The 24,026-nt window shown below is 40.2% G+C and overlaps 1 protein-coding gene across 1 annotated transcript in view; it reads right to left on the reverse strand.

The window, feature by feature from the left end:
* AGBL1 (AGBL carboxypeptidase 1) overlaps nucleotides 1-24,026 on the reverse strand; it is a gene marked incomplete at its 5' end in the record, with an annotated part of 707,101 nt that overhangs the window by 541,742 nt on the left and 141,333 nt on the right. The window contains one exon of the mRNA XM_060002674.1: nucleotides 18,502-18,655. Within this exon, the coding sequence (XP_059858657.1) occupies nucleotides 18,502-18,655 (154 nt within the window). The remainder of the gene's footprint in view (nucleotides 1-18,501; nucleotides 18,656-24,026) is intronic.

The raw sequence follows: 24,026 nt of genomic DNA on the forward strand, positions 1-24,026 counted from the left end.
TGGATTCCAATTTCTGGCTCCATATTTAATAGCTATGCAACCAGGCACAAGTCACTTTAACTCACTGGGCCTTACTTCCATCATCTTTAAAATGGGAATTTTTCCCTAACACATTAATTTCACAAGTATAAAGGAAAAGATTATTATACTAGACTCTATGAAAGTTAAGCAAAAAAAGCTAACAAATTTAAAAAGAAGCGACAGGCTAGGAAAAAACATCAGCCACTCAATGTCCTAGGCTTAGAACAATGATCAATACTTAATAAACGCTAAATAAATCAATTAATGATTAACAAAGAAGAATATTTCTAATATATAAAGAGCCCTTAATAAATCATTTAGAAGAAGACAAAGCATCTAATAAAATAATAGACAAATGATTTTTAAAATTAAGCAATTTAAAAGGAAGATACATAAATGACATTTAAAAATATGGACCATTTGAGTTATGCTCAAAGAAACTCAAATTGAAATAACACTGAAATGGTGTTTTGAGAGAGGGAGATTAATTTTTTTAACTAACAGGCAGGAAGATGTAGAAGACTAGTAAACCTATTGTTGGTTGGTCCCTGGAGGAAAATAATCTCCTATACTTTTTGTGGGAGTGTAACTTGGTAATGCAAGGTTGTCAATTCTCAGAATTCATGGGGAAGAGATTTAGACTTCCATGGGACAGAATTGTCAGGAAGGCTAATTTAAGTTCATTTCGTCTAAATTTCAAGACTCAGCATGCATGAGTTCATGTGTTTATGTGAGTGTGTATGTGCATGTGTGTATGTGTGTGTGTTTGTGCACTGGAGAAAAACATGAAACTGTTAACAGCAATTGCTTAAGGAATAGTAATATGAGAAATATATGGTTAATTTCATGTTTTACTCTAACATATCAATTTTTAAATAAGGATGATATGTTAACATTTAAATTTTTTTAATTAATTTTAATTTTTAATTAAATTTTAGTTTAAATTTTAAACATGAATTACGAATATAGTTGGAGACACTCAAAAAATAATAGGACAGACTCAGGTACCTACCCATCCAGATTTAAAAGCTGTTAACTTTTGGTTATATTTTCCCTAGAACTCTTTTTCTTTAAGAAATACAAACTCCCCAAAAGATTTAAAACCCATTTCCCTTTCTGCTCCTCCATCTTCAGATGGAATCACTATTTTGCATCTGGTGTTATCTTTTTTCAGCACGGTTTTATACTTTTTCTATACACGTTAAGTATCCATAAACAAGAAAATGTATTGTCCTGTTATATTAAAACGATAGGTAATTTTAATAAAAAATTCATGGTCATATTGTGAGGCTTCCATGAAATATATGAATCAGAGTACAATCTGGTTAGCGCAGCCTGGTAATCTGAGTTTGACTATTTTTGGAACTGGCAGTGGTGGTGACCCACACTTGAGAACATGTGTTGGTAGGTAGAGAAGCCTTTGCATCTGAGGCTAGAAGACAAGCGAGGAGTTTGGGTTAGGTTTTCATGTCTTAGTTGCAGGGACTCTGAGAGAGAAAAACATCTGAATAATGGAGACATGGGTTGTCATCTGGTCCCTGCCCAGGCTGTGAAGAAGGAGTTTCTTTCATAGGAAACTTAGGGAGCTTTGGTGCCAAGCAACACTGAGGTGTGGTACAGAGTTTTGGAGAATGCTAATCCACCCACCACCCCATCTTTTTTTTTTTTTTTTTGTGGTACACGGGCCTCTCACTGTTGTGGCCTCTCCTGTTGTGGAGCACAGGCTCTGGACGTGCAGGCTCAGCGGCCATGGCTCACGGGCCCAGCCACTCCGCGGCATGTGGGATCCTCCCAGACCGGGACACGAACCCGTGTCCCCTGCATCGGCAGGCGGACTCTCAACCACTGTGCCACCAGGGAAGCCCCCACCCCCCCCATCTTTACATGAAATCCAGCAACTCTCTGAAAACCCAGCAATGGCAGTAGCAAGAGTCCTTTTAGTAGCTGCAAGGACAGCAGACAACCACCAAAAGAAGCCTAAGCATCAGGGAAGAATGGACGCGCCCATAAGGGTGACTGTAACCAATGGCTACTTTATGAGTACAACTGAGGCTACCCGTGGGTACCCCAAGAAATACCTAGGAAAGAAGTAACTTTTCAGGAGAGGTTTAAAGGCCCTGAATTGTGAGTAGAAGAAGAGATGCAAAATTTTCATTTATTTGCTCAATAAATATTGAGTGTGCACCAGTTTTGTGCAGGAACTGTTAGATCCCAGAGATACAAGAGTGGAAAAATACAGCATATAATCTGTGCCCTCATGGAGCCCAGTAATAGGGGCTATGAAGAAAATAGAACAAGGTATGTGATAATGAGGTTCTGAGTGAGGGAACATTACATATGGTGACCCGGGAAGGCTTCCTCAAGCTGAGCCAGGATAACATACGACAAGAAGAAATCAACCATGCCAAGTTATGGAAGAAAAGTATTCCACTCGAGGGAACAGCAGATGCAGAGGCCCAAGGGATATAATTAAGTTGCTATGTTCAAGGAATAGAAAGATTAGTGTGGCTGAGGGTACAAAGTGGTAAAGGGGTAAGATACAAAACAAGAGGGGCATGCAGGGTCTTGCAGAGGCATAAGATTTAGATTTTACTAAAATTACAAGCGTTATTAATATTAACATGACCACATGTGTACTCACACATTGGAGAAGCCTAGAACATATTACTTGTAGCATAAAAAAATATTTTTACATATAGGGAATTGCATCTCGAAGATAGAGGATTTTCTCTCATTACTACACAGCGGAAAGAGGTCATAGAATTTGGGGCTTAGGATTAAGAGGCTTAAGATTCAGAGAGTTTGGGGATAAATCTGAGCTTTACTCTTACTAACCATAGGAATTTTTAGGGCCTCAATTTTATCATCGAAAATTGGACACCATAAATTGTAATTCTTTTTTTCTTCTTTACCTCAGAGTTGTTGTGTGGAACAGTTAATCACATGTAAACACTCTGTAAACAGTTAATTCCCTTAAAAAGATATAAATTGTTATATCTCATGAACATATTTATAGGACAGAATGTTTGGCACTGATTCTGATGAAATATATGTTTCTGCTACAGTAACCACATATAGTCAATTTTTAGTATCCTTGTTAATTGAGAGAATTATTCAGGTAATGCAAACTTTGTTTTATTTCCCTCTGAAATAGATTATATTTTATAGAATATTGGCTTTATAATTATGGTTAGCCTGAGTTCTTATATAATTTGCAGGCCTCTGGAAATGAACATTCCCGAAACTGAACTCAGTATCCGTCCACCACAGTCTTACTCTCTCATATATTCTTCTGTTGGCATTAAACGGTGCACCCATCACCCAAAGGAGAAATACTTCAACTCCTTCCCCTTTATCCGTACTCCCAATCAATCGCCAAGACCTCTCACTTGTAACTTAGACATGTCACCTATATTTAGACCCTTCCCTCCCATTTCCACAGACTTACCTTCCTTGGGAACCTCATCGTCCAGATAGAGGACTAACAGTTGTTATCATTTCTTTTTTTTTTTAACAGCTTTATTGGAGTATAATTGCTTTACAGTGTTGTGTTAGTTTCTGCTGTATAACAAAGTGAATCAGCTATGTGCCAGGCACTGTTCTAAGTCCTCTACAAGCTTCCGATTGCCACATGAAGAAGGTACTATTGTTATCTGCAATTTATAAATGGGGAAACCTAGGCGTGGAGTATTGAAGCATCTTTTCCAAGGTCATGAAGCTGCTAAACGGCAGAGTCAAGATTAGAACCCCTGTGAGTCTGAATCTAGGGTCTAAGCACTTAAGAACTCCTCTGTGCTGGGCAACATGTCACCATGTTCTCACTCCAGACTTCCCCCACATTGCTGCCATAAAATCTTCCTCCAAAACAAATCTGATCTTGTTGTTTCTCTGCTTTTAATAACATCCTGTTCGCTCATCACTGCCTTCGGGAGAAAGTAACATGAAAAATAAGGTTCTTTACCACTCAGCCCAAATTACCTTTCCCACCTTACGGTCTGACCCTATAATCAATCTACCATCCTGTAGTCCTGGCACCCTGAGATGTCCACAGCATCATTTCCAGGTCTCCCTGTCTCTGCAAAAGCTATTTTCCTACTTGAAAAGACACTCCTCCACTTCTCTGCAAGTAGCAGTCTGACTTCAAGAAGAAGATCATATGGCATTGGCACTGAACCTCAGTTTCATCATTATAAAATGGGCATCGTAATTACACTCTTCCTCAACTCACAAGGGAACTATAAGGACAAAATGATGTATTACGTAAAAACTTTGTAAGAGTAGACTACGTGATTGGGTATAAGCAAAACTATTCAACTGTAAGGTTTTACAGTTTTTCCCATCCCCCGCCTCCAACCAGCCTTGGAAGGAGAAAGAATTCTTAGCCTTCCTTTTCTTGGAGTGACTGGGCCAAAATGGGAAGTAAAAAGGAGGTACTCAACTGGTCTAAATGTCATAGCTTTGAGGGTTTGTACTGAAAAAAGGTGGGATTACTGTGAACCACTATTTGTGTGTGCAGATTGATAATAGTAAGATGGAGGAGGAAAGATGAATTTACCATGGTTTGAATGGGTTTTACATACTCCCCCTTTCATGTTTTCTGAAGAAAGATTCAAATAGTTCTTAAAATGGTTTTGGGATTCTCCACTGAGGTTTCTTTGAAAGCAAAGATGTGTCAATATAGGATCATTGTGCACATGGGATTTACACAGCTTCCCCTCGTGGTTACCCCTTTGATTCTACCATGAAGACAAATGCTCTCTTTTCTGTGCTTCCACTGAACTTTGTTCTGGTATAACTTGCTGTACCATAATGACGTGTTAACATGACTGTCATGCACAAATACACACACACACACAATGCCAATCATGGGTGTCTCAATGATTAGGATCACATACTAGTCATCTCTGTATTCCTAATATCTACCATGGTTCCTAGCCCTGGTTCCCTGAAGAGATGGAAATCTCAAAACAAGAAAAGGGTACAATTCAGTTTTTCTAATTCTAAATCATTTTATTAAAAATTTCCATAGAGAGGTCTTTTCATACTCTTGTAGGTTTTCGTTTTTTTTTTTTTTAAGTTCTAACATTTCTCAGAAGCAGTGCTTTACAAAAAAAGAAAAGCACATGATTTAACCAGGAGACAAGAGGTCTGAGGTCTAGAACCCCATCTGCCATCAATCAGCAAGGTGACCGAGACAGGTCAGTTCATGCTCCTGACCTTCAATCCCCTACTAGCAATTGAGGTATCTGGACTCCATAGTCTTTACGGATGTTTAAGCTCTAGAATTCAATGATCCCTTAATAATACTTGGCTCCACGTGCCTCTGGGGGTAGGGGGCATAAAAGAAACAGGAATTCCCAGGAGTGAGAGGTTTCCACTTTGGGTTTCTGTCTTCCTTGGATCACTACTGTCCCTTCACCCTCTCGCCACGGGAAAGCTCTGTTCTTCATACCTGATCAGGTGTCTCAGAAAGAGACAAAGGCCAGAGAGAATGGAAAATGACTTGCAAAGAAGCCAAAAGGGGAATTCTGTAACTGTGTATTTTTCCATTCCGTTTTAATTTAAAACCACTTACAAGTGACAACTCCCAACCCGAGGCAGATGCCGTGGGGTAGCTCATTACACCCTTGGGACTCCGTGTAAATCTTTTTTTCTGAGAACAGCTATTGTCTTCCAAGGAAAAGCTTTTAGCATAATGTCAAGCTGAATAGAACACTGCTTTCGTAAGAATATTTTTAAGAAAAAGAACAAGAGAAAGGTATTCTTTCACAACTGCAAACGCAGCCTCCTGCTTCCTCCACCTCAGGCCCCCTAGAAAGAACAGTATGTGAGCCATAGGAGGCTGAGGCAGTGCCATGAGATTACCTCACCTCCTGAGACATAGGAAGGTTACACTCTGCTCTTTCAGGTTACAATAAATGCAGGGTGGAGGTGTCTCTGAGGGCAAAAATAGCAGACCCAGCCCCCTTCCATCCACCTTTGTTGTTTCTTGGCTTCTCACCAGCCCGTGAGTCAGTCAGCCACTCTTCACCTGGAGAATGAGAGTTTCTAATAAGAGAATGATATTTGCCGTCGGAAAATTCCCACAAATTAGTTCCCCTCTCAGGTCGTTCTTGAGGATGGTCAAGACAATACTGCTATAGGGTCTGGATGGATAGATATCCAAAGGGGAAAAGAATGAGCAAAAAATGCTCCTGAGAAAAAAATGAAGCATCCATCACAAAGCTGTAGTTCCCCAAACTAAAAAGGAACTCAACCTTCCCTGGACTGAAATGGTTACTGAAAATGTGAAGGACCTCCCTGGTGGTCCAGGGTTTAAGACTCCATGCTTCCACTGCAGGGGGCACAGGTTCGATCCCTGTTCGGGGAACTAGGATCCTGCATGCCGCAGAGCATGGCCAAAAAAACAAACAAAAATTTAAAAAAGATTAAAAAAAAAAAAAGTGAGGTGATGGGGGAAATGTGGAGGAAATAGAAAATGTAACAAAATGACGACGGTCTTTAATAAGCTGTGTGTTTGATTGTGTGCATTTCTGGGGAATTTCCCAGTGATAGCAGACCCTAAGGAGGGGGGGCATTCTGGAACTGTGGGGTGAAGACCTGGGATCTCCTCCTTGGGTAACCACTTACCATGGGGCCTCAGGCTGGTTATTTACCCTTAGTGAAGCTTACCTTGGCCATCTGCAAAATGGAGATAATGACAAGTACATGGAGACCCATGACAGCAAAGGCAGCACTTGTGCCAAAAGCAGGAAGCAGGCCTGAGTTGGAGAATGGCTGAGCCTTGGTAAAGGTAGAACTACTCTCCCTTCTAGGTTTTTCATCCACCTCCACTAGGGTTTAAGGAAACAATGCTCCCCACCCCAAGGCTTTTTTTTCCTTCTGAATTGTTCTCTAGTTCTGTGTAAATTCAGTATCTTTTCTCAGTTCAAATCCAAAAAGCACACACGTGCATACACACACACACACACACACACACACACAAACATACACCGTTCCTGAAGAGTACACAAACTAAAGAAAATATGACTTCTCAATTCTTTACTTGGAAGTTGCATATTCAAAGGCTCTGCTAATCAAAGTACCTCTTGACATACGATGTGTGAAAGGATTTAACTAGGCTAAGTGCAATGATGCCAGAACACCATTAACCAATGGAGAGCAGTCTCACAAAGCACTAGAATCCACATCCTGGATGGATCTTGCCTACCAAACCTACCCCCAGACCTGCTCATCCGTTGCCTTCTATTCCAACCTGTTGGAGCCTGTATCCCATCTTCCTGGATTCTATTCACTCCTCACTTACTCTCTGCTCTGCAAACTTCAACAGGGTTCCTTTGACCTCTGGAATCCTACCGGTTAAGAAGGGCCTGGACTTTCTAATTCCTCAATGCCTCATCCACTGAGAGTCTCTGATGCTAGGATGAGCCATTTATCCTTTGGTAACAGCTCCCTTTTATCATGTTTCTTCCATTATGGCATCAATGACAATCTCTCAGAGAAATTCCCTTTTCACTGTCCCACTGAAAAGGGCAGAAAGTGACTCTGCTCTTGGTGACCTGCCAGCATTTTGGCTCTGAGGGCTCAGATCTCCAAGTGTAAAGTGCTCCTTCTCTCTTAGGACCATTGTGAGAAGGCACCTGCCCTCAATTCCCGGGAGACCAATAAAGCCTACGCCAGGCAAATCTGGGTACTACTGAACCGGAAATATATTTATCAAGAAGGTAAGGCTAAATGTTTCCAGGAAAATATCTTTTTTTACAAATGCTTTTGAAGAATAAATCAAACCAAATGAATCCTTCCAGGAGACTCTCTGGAGCCCAGACCCTAGGAAGGACTAAAAGTAATCAATAAACTGTTCTGAACAATCCCCTGGTCAGACTTTAGGCCAGACCACTGGGAAATCAGTCTCCAGCAGGGGCTTTCTCCCAGGGCCCCGTAGCCATGCTCTTATCTCCTGGGGTTCTAAAATAAAACTGAAGCGATAATCCTGCACAGTGGAAAGAAAGTCTTTTAGTGAACAAAACCTCCTTATGAGAGGTGAGTGGCAGCCACTGAGTCGGAAACTAGCCAAATCACAGCTAAATACAACTGCAAACTGAAGCTGGCCTGGTCCCTGGGAGGGAGGAAGTGGGTAAGACAATTGAAGTTCACCTGCAGGGAAGCTTGGAGGCAGGAGAGTCTTGAGCTGCTGGCTCATTTGCTATTTTCTTGTCCTAAAACAATGCGTCATATTTTGCGGTTCGAAGAAAGTTAAGTGGTTTATTTCTGATTTATAGGCATGTTTAATTGCATTTTGGAGGGTAGGTGATGTTCATATTGTGTGGTTTTTTTAATTTTTATTCATTTATTTATTTATTTTTAAGAAACACAGCAATGGCCTGGGTTCAGGTATGTACTGAAACCTGCTAAACAAATTTTTGATTCTGCAGCCCGTCTGGGACTATGTTCCCAGCACTGAGGGCCAAGACATGCAATCGCAGCTCTGTGCTGGGATCTGAGGGGTCTGGAGGTTCTGAATCTTCCCTCCCACTTTCCTTCCTGCCACAGTGTCTGAAACATCCACCATGAAAATGCCTCCTTTGGGTTAGGAGAGGAAAATAAAATTCACTGTGAGCAAGAAGTGGGTAATACATTCATTTGTGGTCAATTTAGTGTGAGTTGCTTTAACAACTAAGCTAGCTTGCAATAGTGTGAGGACATAGAACAGGGAGGAGAGGAAGTTCTGGATCACAGAGGAGCCTGAATAGTGATGCTGAATACCTGTTCTGATGACTGCATGAGCACATTTCTTGTGTGTATGGACCCAGGAATCAGAAAAAGAAAATCAGAAATCAGGCACCACCACTGACTGTGGTATTTAACCTCCCTGAGCCCCACTTACCTCATTTGTAAAAATGGAGAGTCCTGAATTCAGCCCCATTATGAAAGATACCAATCAGCTACATAACCGATAACACATAAGACTTTCAGAGTACGTGCAAAATAGGTTGGAACTCTTCGTATATACTTAGAAGTAAAGGATAGCAGCATGGGAAGGGCACTAGCCTTTTCACTTTTTAGCTACAAGACCTTAGATTAGTCCCAGGACCGGCTACTCAATGTGAGGGCCCATTGCAAAATGAAAATGCAAAGCCCCTCCTTCAAAACTTTTAAGATTTTCAAGTTGGTGACAGAAGAACATTAAACGAAGTTCAAGGCCCTTCTAAGCATGGGACCTGTGCAACTGTACAGCTGACACACCTATAATGACATCCCTCATTAGTCTTTTCTCCTCAGGATTCAGCTCAACGATTGTCACTTGCAAGTCAATTATGCCAAAAAGAAAATGAACAGCATTCATTTCACCACTATCTGGGTCCTCTCCATGCCTGCCCATCTTGAGATGAACAACTGCTGACATGTTGGTACACATTTAAGACAGAACACTGTAATGATGCATTAGAGGGAGGTAGAAGATAGGTGGGCCCCAGGCTGAGCAGCTGCAACCAGTCGCCGGTTGAAACTTCGAGATAAGATACTAGCAGGAGCATCAGGTCTTGATTGGGTGAAAGACAAATCGACCACATTTTTTTCATTCTTGTGGTCAAGGGGATATCCCAGCCTGCACATGCACAGAGAAGGTCCTCAGTCTAGCGAAGGGGTCAAAGGGAGAAAGAAACACCAGTCCACAACATCTCCTGTCAAACCCCCCAGAAACCTTCATGCTGGAATCCATCTTGGCTGAGAGATGTGTATGCCACCAGGAAGGACCCTGAGTCAGGGCAAATATGGGCACAAGCAAGATGGTTGGCCAGAGACAAACCCAGAAGACTGCTCCCATATAAGCAATCTAAGTCACCTTTATTGGGAGCAACTCACTCCGCGAGTGGTTTGCTTCTAATAAATGCTTTATCTGTTTCACAATCTTGGTCTCTTTACTGAATTATTTCTTTAAACATGACAAGAACCGAGGTCCTGCTTCCAGCCATCTCACCACCACCACCCAGAATCACCACACCAGAATCAAGAGTATACATTTATTATTACCAATCTTAGAGCATAAACAGAAACCAGCCTCCTCTGATTCATATGAAGGTGTGCTAAGAGATATCTTTTCTTTTTTTTAACTGAACTATTTTGGAGTGCCAAATTATTTAGGGGCTTTTACTATGTTTCAAGTCCTCTCCTTATAGTAAGAATGATCTCTGTGGTTATAGTATCAACAAAAGCACCATTGTCAGCATAAATAAAAATGCAAAAAGAGAGGCAGCTCCATGTCATAATTACACATTGGGTACCACTCAGCTCCTATTCAGAAACTGAGCCTGAACAATGAAGACATACATAGATCTACTTTCTTAAATAAATTATTGTTCTATGAAGGTTACCCTGGAAGGATTACTGTCTCTAACTTCCAAGAACTTCTCATTTGCAAGGGAAGGACTTGGCGACTGTTACAGAAGTTGCTCTCAAAAGCATAAAACACATAAGAGAATTTTTAGAAAATCCAATATCATTCATTAAAGCATTTTAAAGTCTTATGAATTCAGATGGGATAATCGGTTGTTGATTAGCCAGATAGTTAAGCATTCATTGTCATATGCTGATGAACTGTGAGAAAGTACATTTCCTATCCACCAAAGATTCACCTAATGCAGTTAGCACTTCATCAGGTAAGGCTGCATCTGGATAAATTGGCTAGATCTTTATTCCCCAGTCTTTTCTTTCATCTCCCAAACTTTTCCTTAATGAAATCTATTCCTTATTCTGCTTGGTCGAACACTATATCAGGAGCCAACTTTAAAAGGTGGCTAGCAGGGGGACCTTCAACATGGAGGAGTAAGATGCGGAGATCACCATCCTCCCCACAAATACATCAGAAATACATCTACATGTGGAACAGCTCCTACAGAATACCTACTGAACACTGGCAGAAGACCTCAGACTTCACAAAAGGCAAGAAAATCCTCATGTACCTCGGTAGAGCAAAAGAAAAAAAGAAAAAACAGAAACAAAAGAATAGGGACGGGACCTGCACCTCTGGGAGAGAGCTAGAAGGAGGAAAAGTTTCCACACACTAGGAAGCCCCTTCACAGGCGGAGACAGAGGGTGGCAGTGGGAGGAAGCTTCGGAGTCATGGAAGAGAGCAAGCAACAGGGGTTCAGAGAGTAAAGTGGAGAGATTCCCACACAGATTGGTGCCGACCAGCACTCACCAGTCCGAGAGGCTTGTCTGCTCACCCGCTGGGGTGGGTGGGGGCTGGGAGCTGAGGCTCAGTCTTCGGAGGTCAGATCCCAGGGAGAGGACTGTGGTTGGCTGGGTGAACACAGCCTGAAGGGGGCTAGTGCGCCACAGCTAGCCAGGAGGGAGTCCAGGAAAAAGCCTGGAACTGCCTAAGAGGCAAGAGACCATTGTTTCGGGGTGCACAAGGACAGGGGATTCCTACCCTGTCTGCCCACAGAAGGCAGAGCACCACCTAAATGAGATCCAGAGGTGGGCACAAGCCGTGGCTATCAGCTCAGACCCCAGAGACGGGCATGAAATTCTAACACTGCTGCTGCAGCCACCAAGAATCCTGTGTGCAAGCACAGGTCACTATCCACACACCCCCACCCCCATGCCAGGAGCCTGTGCAGTCCGCCACTGCCAAGGTCCCATGATCAAGGGACAACTTCCCCAGGAGAACACACACTGTGCCTCAGGCTGCTCCAACGCCATGCTGGCCTCTGTTGCCACATCACGTTGGCCTCTGTTGCCGCAGACTCGCCCCACATAACCATTATAAATATCATACCCCTCCTTCACCCAGGCATGAGTGAGCCAGAGCCCCCTAGTCAGCCGCTGTTTTAATCCCATCCTGTACGGGTGCGAATAGATGCCTGAGGGTGACCTACATGCAGAGGTTGGGCCAAAACCAAAGCTGAACTCCAGGAGCTGTGTGAACAAAGAAGAGAAAGGGAAATTTCTCTGTGCAGCCTTAGAAGCAGCGGATTAAATCCCCACCATCAACTTGATATACCCTGCATCTGTGGAAGACCTGAATGGACAACAAATCATCCCAAAATTGAGGCAGCAGACTTTGGGAACAACGGCAGACTTGGGGTCTGCTGTCTATGACTGATTTGTTCCTGGTTTTTATGTTTATCATACTATAGTTTTCAGCGCTTGTTATCATTGGTGGATCTGTTTATTGGTTTGGCTGCTCTCTCCTTTTTTAAATTTTTATTATTTTTTTATTTTAATAATTTTTTTTTCTTTTTTTCTCCCTTTCCTTCCGAGCCGTGAGGCTGACAGGGTCTTGGTGCTCCGGTTTCATGTCAGGCCTGAGCCTCTAAGGTGGGAGAGCAGAGTACAGTACATTGGACTACCAGACACATCCCAGCCCCATGAAATATCAATCCACGAAAGCTCTCCCAGAGATCTCCATCTCAATGCTAAGACCCAGCTCCACCCAAACGCCAGCAAATTACAGTGCTGGACACCCCATGACACTCAACTAGCAAGACAGGAACACAAGCCCAGCCATTAGCAAAGCATACTAAGCTCACAGACACCCCAAAACACATCACAAGATGTGGCCCTGCCCACCAGAAAAACAAGATCCAGCCCCACCAACCAGAACACAGGCATCAGTCCCCTCCACCAGGAAGCCTACACAAGCCACTGAACCAACCTCACCCACTGGGGTCAGACACAGAAAACAACGGAAACTAAGACCCTGCAGCCTGCAAAAAGGAGACCCCAAACACAGTAAATTAAACAAAATGACAAGACAAGGAAATATGCAGCAGATGAAGGACCAAGGGAAAAACCCACCAGAACAAACAAATGAAGAGGAAATAGGCTGCCTACCTGAAAAAGAATTCAGAGTAATGATAGTAAAAAGCATACAAAATCTTGGAAACAGAATGCGGAAAATACAAGAAATGTTTAACAAGGACCTAGAACTAAAGAGCAAATAAAAAATGATGAACAACACAATAAATGAAATAAAAAATTCTCTAGAAGGAATTAATAGCAGAATAACTGAGGAAGAAGAAGGGATAAGTGACGTGGAAGATAAAATAGTGGAAATAGCCACTGCAGAGCAGAATAAAGAAAAAAGAATGAAAAGAATTGACGACAGTCTCAGAGACCTCTGGGACAACATTAAACACACCAACATTCAAATTATAGGGGTCCCAGAAAAACAACAAAAAAAGAAAGAGTCTGAGAAAATATTTGAAGAGATTATAGTTGAAAACTTCCCTAACACGGGAAAGGAAATAGTCAACCAAGTCCAAGAAGCGCAGAGAGTCCTATACAGGATAAATCCAAGGAGAAACACGCCAAGACACATACTAATCAAGCTATCAAAAATTAAATACAAAGAAAAAATATTAAAAGCAGCAAGGGAACAGCAACAAATAACATACAAGAGAATCCCCATAAGGTTAACAGCTGATCCTTCAGCAGAAACTCTGCAAGCCAGAAGGGAGTGACAGGACATATTTAAAGTGATGAAAGGGAAAAACCTACAACCAAGATTATCCTACCCAGCAAGGATGTCATTCAGATTCAACAGACAAATTAAAACCTTTACAGACAAGCAAAAGTTAGGAGAATTCAGCACCACCAAACCAGGTTTACAACAAATACTAAAGGAACTTCTCTAGGCAGGAAACACAAGAGAAGGAAGAGACCTACAAAAACAAACCCAAAACAATTAATAAAATCATAATACTAACATACATATCGATAATTACCTTAAATGTAAAAGGATTAAATGCTCCAATCAAAAGACACAGACTGGCTGATACAAAAACAAGACCAATATATATGCTGCCTACAAGAGACACACTTCAGAGCTAGGGACACATACAGACTGAAGGTGAGGGGATGGAAAAAGATACTCCATGAAAATGGAAATCAAAAGAAACCTGGAGTAGCAATTCTCATATCAGACAAAAGAGAGTTTAAAATAAAAACTATTAAAAGAGACAAAGAAGGACACTACAAAATGATCAAGGGATCAATCCAAGACGAAGATTTAACAATTGTAAAAATTTATGCACCCAACATAGGAGCACCTCAACACATAAGGCAAACGCTAACAGCCATAAAAGAGGACACTGACAGTAACACAATCATAGTAAGGGACTTTAACACCCCACTTTCACCAATGGACAGATCATCCAAAATGAAAATAAATAAGAAAAAACAAGCTTTAAATGATACATTAAAAACGATGGACTTAATTGTCATTTATAGGACATTCTATCCAAAAACAACAGAATACACATTCTTCTCAAGTGCTCATGGAACATTCTCCACGACAGATCATATCTTGGGTCACAAATCAAGCGCTGTTAAATTTAAGAAAACTGAAATCATAGCAAATATCTTTTCCAAACACAACACTATGAGACTGGATATCAATTCCAGGAAAACATCTGTAAAAAATACAGACACATGGAGGCTAAACAGTATGCTACTTATTAACCAAGAGATTACTGAAGAAATCAAAGAGGAAATCAAAAAATACCAAGAAACAAACGACAATGAAAACATGACAACCCAAAACCTATGGGATGCAGCAAAAGCAGTTCTAAGAGGGAAGTTTATAGCAATACAATCCTACCTCAGGAAACAAGAAAAATCTGAATAATCTAACCTTACACCTAAAGCAATTAGAGAAAGAACAAAACAACCCCAAAGTTAGCAAAAGGAAAGAAATCATAAAGATCAGATCAGAAATAAATGAGAAAGAAATGAAGGAAACAACAGCAAAGTTCCATAAATCCCAAAGCTGGTTCTTTGAGAATATAAACAAAATTGATAAACCATTAGCCAGACTCATCAAGAAAAAAAGGGAGAAGACTCAAATCAATAGAATTAGAAATGAAAAAGGAGAACAACTGACACTGCAGAAATACAAAGGATCATGAGAGATTACTACAAGCAACTATATGCCAATAAAATGGACAATCTGGAAGAAATGGACAAATTCTTAGAAAAGTACAACCTTCCAACTGAACCAGGAAGAAACAGAAAATATAAATAGATCAATCACAAGCAGTGAAATGGAAACTGGGATTAAAAATTTTCCAACAAAAAAAAGAACAGGTCCAGAGGCTTCACAGGCAAATTCTATCAAACATTGAGAAAAGAATTAACACCTATCCTTCTCAAACTCTTCCAAAATATAGCAGAGGGAGGAACACCCCAAACTCATCTATGAGGCCACCATCACCCTGACACCAAAACGGGACAAAGATGTCACTAAAAAGAAAACTACAGGCCAATATCACTGATGAATATAGATGTAAATATCCTCAACAAAATACTAGCAAATAGAATCCAACATCACATTGAAAGGATCATACACCATGATCAAGTGGGGTTTATCCCAGGAATGCAAGGATTCTTCAATATGCAAATCAATCAATGTGATACACCATATTAATACACTAAAGGATAACAACCATGTGATCATCTCAATAGATGCAGAAAAAGCTTTTGACAAAAATCAACACCTATTTATGATAAAAGCTCTCCAGAAAGTAGGCATAGAGGGAACCTACCTCAACATAATACAGGCCATATATGACAATCCCACAGCCAACATTGTCCTCAATTGTGAAAAACTGAAACCATTTCCTCTAAAATCAGGAAGAAGACAAGGTTGCCCATTCTCACCTCTATTATTCAACTAGTTTTGGAAGTTTTAGCCATGGCAATCAGAGAAGAAAAAAAAAAGGAATCCAAATCATAAAAGAAGAAGTAAAATTGTCACTGTTTGCAGATGACATGATACTATACATAGAGAATCCTAAAGATGTTACCAGAAAACTACTAGAGCTAATCAATGAATTTGGTAAAGTAGCAGGATACAAAATAACTGCACAGAAATCTCTCTCATCCCTATACACTAATGATGAAAAATCTGACAGAGAAATTAAGGAAACACTCCCATTTACCACTGCAACAAAAAGAATAAAATACCTAGGAATAAACCTACCTAAGGAGACAAAAGACCTGTATGCAGAAAACTATAAGACACTGATGAAAGAAATTAAAGATGATACCAACAGATGGAGAGATATACCATGTTCTTGGATTGGAAGAATCAACATTGTGAAAAAGACTATACTACACAAAGCAATCTACAGATTCAATGCAATCCCTATCAGATTAGCAATGGCATTTTTCAGAGAACAAGAACAAAAAATTTCACAATTTGTATGGAAACATAAAAGACTCCAAATAGCCAAAGCAATCTTGAGAAAGAAAAACGGAGCTGGTGGAATCAGGCTTCCTGACTTCAGACTATACTACAAAGCTACAGGTATCAAGACAGTATGGTACTGGCACAAAAACAGAAATATAGATCAATGGAACAGGATAGAAATCCCAGAGATAAACCTACACATGTATGGTCACCTTATCTTTGATAAAGGAGGCAAGAATATATAATGGACAAAAGACAGCCTCTTCAATAACTGGTGTTGGGAAAACTGTAAAAGAATGAAATTAGAACACTCCCTAACACGGATACAAAAATAAAGTCAAAATGGATTAAAGACCTAAATGTAAGTCCAGACACTGTAAAACTCTTAGATGATTCCATAGGTAGAACACTGTGTGACATAAATCACAGCAAGATTCTTTTTGACCTGCCTTCTAGAGAAATTTAAATAAAGACAAAAATAAACAAATGGGACCTAATGAAACTTAAAAGTTTTTGCACAGCAAAGGAAACCATAAACTAGACGAAAAGACAACCCTCAGAATGGGAGAAAATATTTGCAAATGAAGCAACTGACAAAGGATTAATCTCCAAAATATATAAGGAGCTCATGCAGCTCAATATCAAAAAACAAACAAGCCAATCCAAAAGTGGGCAGAAGACCTAAATAGACATTTCTCCAAAGAAGATATATAGATTGTCAACAAACACATGAAACGATGCTCAACATCACTAACCATTAGAGAAATGCCAATCAAAACTACAATGAGGTATCACCTCACACAGGTCAGAATGGTCATCATCAAAAGATCTACAAACAATAAATGCTGGATAGGGTGTGGAGAAAAGGGAACCCTCTTGCACTGTTGGTAGGAATATAAATTGATACAGCCACTGTGGAGAACAGTATGGAGGTTCCGTAAAAAACTAAAAATAGAACTACCATATGATCCAGCAATCCCACTACTGGGTATATACCCTGAGAATACCATAATTCAAAAAGAGACATGTACCACAATGTTCATTGCAGCACTATTTACAACAGCCAGGACATGGAAGCAACCTAAGTGTCCATCAACATACGAACGGATAAAGAAGATGTGGTACATATATACAATGGAATATTACTCATCCATAAAAGGAAACAAAATTGAACTATTTGTAGTGAGGTGGATGGACTGAGAGTCTGTCATACAGAGTGAAGTAAGCCAGAAAGAGAAAAACAAGTATCGTATGCTAATACATATATCTGGAATCAAAAAAAAAACAAAACAAAAAAAAACCATGGTTCTGATGAACCTAGGGGCAGGACAGGAATAAAGACACAGACGTAGAGAATGGACTTGAGGACACGAGGAGGGGGAAGGGTAAGCTGGGACAAAGTGAGAGAGTAGCATTGTCATATATACACTACGAAATGTAAAATAGATAGCTAGTGGGAACCAGCTGCATAGCACAGGATGATCAGCTCTGTGCTTTGGGACCACCTAGAGGGGTGGAATAGGGAGGGTGGGGTGAGATGCAAGTGGGAAGGTATATGATGATATATGTATACATATAGCTGATTCACTTTGTTATACAGCAGAAACTAACACAACATTGTAAAGCAATTTTACCCCAATAAAGATATTTAAAAAAAAGAAAAAGACTGGTTGGTTACAAGCAAATCACATTTGTGCTCAGGACTCTAATATTAAATGGGCATTCATGTGTCTGTGAGAGTGTGTCTGTGTGTGTGTGTGTATGCCTGTGTGTTTTGGTTTGGTTTTACAGTTCTTGGCTAGAGCCTCCTCCACACTGTCAGCTCTTCTGATCCAAACTGTAACCCAAGTCATCAAGGGAATTCTTCAGCCAGTGCTCCAACCCTCAACTGCCTTCCTTTCCTAACCTTGATTGACCGTGAGTGTAGTATAACGGGAGTGAGCATGGTGAGAAAAGTCCCTGGATTAGAAGTCGCAAAATGTGATTAATTTTCCAGTCCTGGTTCTGTTTTAGCACAAGTGACCGTCACTTGTAAACTGCTCTCAATTCCAACAAGTCATTTCATCTTTCTGACAATTTGCAATTTATTGTTTTCTCCCTTTGATAACAGTGCAACATGAATATTTACCCTTTTGTCATATCAAGAAGAGTTGGGTTTCTATAAAGGTAGACCAGTCCCCAACACTTTATGGAGCTTCTGATCTCCAAGGACAGAGTGCTTCCAAGACTCTGAAGACCCCCACCCTCACCACCAAATCTTCAAAGAAGAGGGTCTGCTGTTTACTTACGGAGCTGCTCCAGGTGGCCAGCGCTGTTAGACTCGGGCATGGCAGTGATGGTCACCAATGGACATGAATTCCCTCCTAGCGTCTGGCAGAGAACCTCCTGACGGAAGTAGACCTGCTTGGGGTTCACGCTTTTTTCCAGAATGTCAAGGTGAGTCTGGAGCAGAGATGAAACAGAAGTGTATATTAAAATTTTTTGATAATAACAATAGGTGAAAGCAGCAACAAAGCTTATATTCATCTAACTCCTTATAGTTTAGAAGTAGTTTTTGGGTTTTTTTTTTGCGGCACGTGGGCCTCTCAATGTTGCGGCCCCTCCTGTTGCGGAGCACAGACTCCGGACGCGCAGGCTCAGCGGCCATGGCTCACGGGCCTAGCCACTCCGCGGCATGTGGGATCTTCCCGGACCGGGGCACGAACCCATGTCCCCTGCATCGGCAGGTGGACTCTCAACCACTGTGCCACCAGGGAAGCCCCTAGAAGTATTTTTGTTAACCTAATCTGCCTGACCGTGGGCATTAAGTGATTTAAAAGGGGTGCTCTTCCTACTCCCCGGAAGAAGTTCAGCGAGGCTGAACAGGAAGCATCATGCCTGCCTGTGTCTGCACACTAGAATATCTGTTTTCAAGTTGCACTGAAAGCAAAAGAGCAGGGGCAGACAACATCCTTCCCATGACAGTTGCATGTAAAGAATGCTGTTACCATGAAGACAGAGTACATGCAGGACACTCGGGAACATGAGACAGAGCTTCAGCAGTGCAGATTACTTTAGAATCAAGCAATATAAGGAGAGTTAGGAGCATACTGAAGGAAAATAGAAAGCAACTGATCCAGGGAGAATGCTAAGCGAAGAGAACCACTAACTGGTAGCAATTGATTGGCCCTACCCTACCTTCCCATTTAAACACTCATTTAAAACGCAGAAAGATACCTAAATGGGGTAACCATTGAAAATAGGGTTCTTGGTCAACAATCTTTAAGACCTCTGAAGACACTTTCAATAACCCAAACAGTGGAATTAGTCATAAAGATGTTAAGAGACTGCCTCCCAACCACACTGCATACCCTAACAACAGGGACACGGTGACTTCAGTAACCAGTGAAAGGGAAGCTGTCCTTCTCCAACACAAGAACGTCAGTGCACACAATCGTCCTTCCAGCTCAAGATCAAATAGGTGTTAACACATTCAAATAGGTATTAAGAGGGCCGATGAGAAACTGCCCACCTTGTTATTGAACAAATAACATGTCTGCTAGACAAATGAAACAAACATGACTCCTATGAAAATATTTATAAGATTCATAATATATCTTATGAAACATGGAGTAATGCCTTCAAAAGGTAGAGGAAGTGTTTATGTGTGAAAAAGATTTACTACAGAGGTGCTAGGCAGAATAATGGCTCCCCCAAAGATGTCCATGCCCTAATCTTCAGACCCTGTCAATATGTTACCTTACATGGCAAAAGGGACTTCACAGATATGTTTAAGACTGAGGTCTATTTGAGGTGGCGGGATTATCCTGCATTAACCAGTTGGGGCCAATCTAATCAAAAGTACTTAAAAGCAAAGAACATTCCCCAGCCACAAAGGACCAGAACCACATGCAAAGGACTCAGTCTGCCATGCTGGGGGGTAAAGGGGTAAAAAGTTGAGGAATGCGGTGTCCTCTAAAAGCTGGAAAAGGCAAGGAAATAGATTCTCCTCCACCATCCTCCAGAAGGAACACAGCCCCAATACCTTGATTTTTGCCCAGCAATTTTTATCCATGTTGAACTTCTCACCAAAAGAGCTGTAAGTTAATTTTTTTAATTGGTTAAGCTAACAAATTTGTGATAATTTGTTACCGCAGCAATAGAAAACCAATACACTGGGAAATAAGAGAAAGAATTTCCTAAGTTAAGTAAAAATCTTAGCATCTGGGTAGGAATAGACTAAAATCTACTTGTACTCTATGGAAACATTTGACTTACAAGGAAAACGAAAAAGTTCCAAGGAAAGAAAAGATTACCAGATGATTCTGTGGCCTTTCCTATAGCTTCAGGGATACCTGAAAATTTGACCCTGAATCATATCCTCCTTGCAACTGAGACCCCAATTCATCTGCCTCCACACAGCCTGTTTCCTAGATTAATATGAATTTATTATTCCCTGTCTGCATCAACACAAGTTTCATGTCCTAGTAAACTCTTGCCCAGGAAAATAGAAATTACAAATAAATTTATTTTTCATAAAGTTATTATTCTTCAGGAACATCTCATCAACTCTTCAATAGAAGGTATCAATGACTTGATCCAAGACCCTTTGAACCCCTCTCCTCAAGTTTCTTGCCTTACTGTCCACCAATCTTTAACCATTATATCATGATCTTTACCCAGTGCTAATCAAGCCCCTTCATTAAAATACCTGAACTTAACAAAACTTTAAAGTCTTAATAAATACTCCAGCTTTGCCCTTCCCCCTTTGAGACACTATCAAGATTCTGTCACATTCTCCTTTATCAAATATATTAGTTTCCTATCACTTCTCTAACAAATTACCACAAATTTGGTGGAGGAAGACAACACGAGTTTATTGTATTACAGTTCCAGAGGTCAAAAGTCCAAAATGGGTTTTACTGTGCAAAACTCAACGTCTTGGCAGGACTGCGCTCCTTCTGGAGGCTCTCTAAGGTAATTCATTTCCTTGCCTTTTCCAGCTTCTGGAGGTCAGCTGCTTTCCTTATCCCATGGTGTCTTCCTCCACATTCAAAGCCAGCAATCGCATCACTCCTACCCTGGCTTCCGTGGTCAAATCTCCTTCTCTGACTCTGACTCTTTTGTCTCACTCGTTCATGGCTAAGGACCCTTGTGATTACATTGGACCCAGTCTAATAGTTCAACATAATCTCCCCATCTCAAGAGGCTTAACTTAATCACATCTGCAAAGTCCTTTGTGTCACATAAACTAACATCCTCACAGGTTCCAGGGATTAGAATATGAACATCTTGGGGTGGGCGGTGGGCATTATTCTATGTAACACACCAAGGTACACAATACACTTAGGTCTGTGTTAGAAACAGGTTGTTCTGGTGGTATTTCTTGGAGCCCGCATTTGACACAATACTAAGAAAAGGAATTAGAAGGATCATGGCTACCCCAGGTTCAAGATGAGATTCAGCTAAGGCCCATTTATCTGACCAAACCTTTGTACTTCAGTCTTCTGATTGTCAAGTGCTAATGAATGCCATGCATTGTTGTGATGCACCAGCACTAGAGATTAGGTGGTAGTCTCACACCCCTGAGGAGACAAGGAGGCTAACTAATGGTATACACACAAACACAAAGGCCCTGCTTAGAGTTTGAAAGTACAGAGGACTATAATCGAGTAAACCTATAACCAGCCAAGGTTTTGCTCATGAGTTTCTGCTCATACATGCTCAGTTAGGCAAGAGCTCAGAAAACATATCATCCTTGTCTTAATTGACAATAATAACTTGAAGACAAATTTCAGCTGCCCCAAATCAAACTAAAGAATGATATCAAAGGACAGTTCAGTTAAACAAGTTTTGTCCAAATGACCATTGGAAAACACAGTCACTACATAATACAAACATAAAAAATAATTTTTTAGGGAGAAAACACATATTATCAAATGTTAATCTCATCATCTGGTTCTAAAACGAAAGTAAAAAGAAATGTGTAAGTAAGGAATAAAGTAAAACAAAATACTAACTTTTCAACTTACATGAACATAATATTATTTAATTCTGGAAAATGGAAAGGCAGAATAACAAGATGACTAGGACGGCAGGCTCTTGAGTCAGGCTGCCTGGGTTCCAAGTTTGGTTGCGGATTCTAGAAGAGTCGTGTGAATTCTGTACTTAACCTCTTTGTAACTCAGTTTTCTCATCTTTAAAATGTATATAAAATGGCATTACCTATGTCATTCTATGATTGCTATAATTTAGCAGTTTATTGTGTATGAGAAGTGCCTGTCATACAGGAAACACTCAATTTTAGCTGTTATTTTTGATGAGGAAATGTAGGTTCAAATTTTTTTTAAGAACTAAAAGGCAAACACTAGTAGAATTATAAACATTGTAGAAAAAAAATCAAAGAAAATATGGTCACTCCATGTTGCATAAAAGAGAAAGAAAGAAAGAAAGAGAGAAAGGGAAGGAAGGAAAGAAGGAAGGAAGGAAGGTAAGAAGGAAAGAAGGGAGGGATGGGGGAAGGGGGAGAGAAAAAAAGAAAGAAAAGCAGTGAAGCATGGAAAATAGCACAAAACCAAAATGACAGAAGTAACACCAAAAATTGTCTTGAGTATAAATAGGTTAAACAGCCTTATTAAATGACAAAAACTTTCAGATTAGTTTTTTCAAAATCCCACTGCCTATTGTATATAAAAGGAACTTTCAAAGAGAATTAAAAAAAGACCCATGATGTGTATGAAAAACACTCCTAAATTGTCTTCTTGTTCTGTTTGCCTCCACTAAAATATTTTAAAAGAGAAATATTGAAACTAAATGGTTAAGTAAACATAAATTAAAGCAGGCCTGGCAATAGTGATATATGACAAAGTCATATTCAAGACCACGTGCATTAAATGGGATTTAAAAATCTTATTTCGATAAAGGGCACAATGAACATAAAAAACTCATAACTCTTAAGAATCAAATAACACAGAATTGAAATGTACAGCCCAAAAATGGCAAAGGGAAATAATTGTACTAAGAGTGGGAGGCTTTAAAACAGTACCTCAGTCTTGAATAAATCAATTGCAAAAAAAATGATATAGGGTATCTGAACAATATTGTTTTTTATAGATATATGTCAAGCTGTCTTTACAGAGAGCATCCTTTATTTTTTTCTCAAACATTCAGGGAACTATAACAAAAATTAATCATATGCAGGACTATAAAGAATATTCACTGAAAGTTTTTTAAAAGCAGATATTATACAAGCCACATTTTCTGACAATAATTGAATGAAATTAGACTTAAGTAAAAATGGTTTTAAAAACAGGAAAAATAAAACCATTAAGGAATAGAAAAACATCCTCCTAAAAGAAGCTCATGAAAGAAATTCATATATTAGAAAGAAAATAAATATTAAATCAGTGTAATTAAAGCGCTGATGGAAGAAGTGTCCATCTGGCAACCCAGGAGAGAAGGCACAGGACAAGAATGAAAATGATCCCATCAGAATATCGGCCTGTCTCAGCCACGCTGGTAAAAGGAAATTCCAGCACCCTTATAAAGAGGCAAGATCACCCTGGATTTAGATGATACTCTGTGATCGTAATCAAATTATTTTAATCACTTTCACACATTTCTGGGTGAAAGTTGCTCCCAATATTAATTATTGAAATCTGAACTGAGTAGACTCTGCCTCACAATTACTATCAAGATACCAGGCCCCCAAACTACGAAATCAATACCCTTTCCTGAAGCATTTCCCAAAATGTAATCTTCAGGATGTTATTAAGTGCTGGGGTATAGAGGGGTGGAGATTCATAGACAAGGCACCTGGAATATGGTGAATTAA

The sequence above is a fragment of the Delphinus delphis genome, chromosome 2, assembly GCF_949987515.2.
Source record: "Delphinus delphis chromosome 2, mDelDel1.2, whole genome shotgun sequence".
NCBI classification, from domain to species: domain Eukaryota; kingdom Metazoa; phylum Chordata; class Mammalia; order Artiodactyla; family Delphinidae; genus Delphinus; species Delphinus delphis.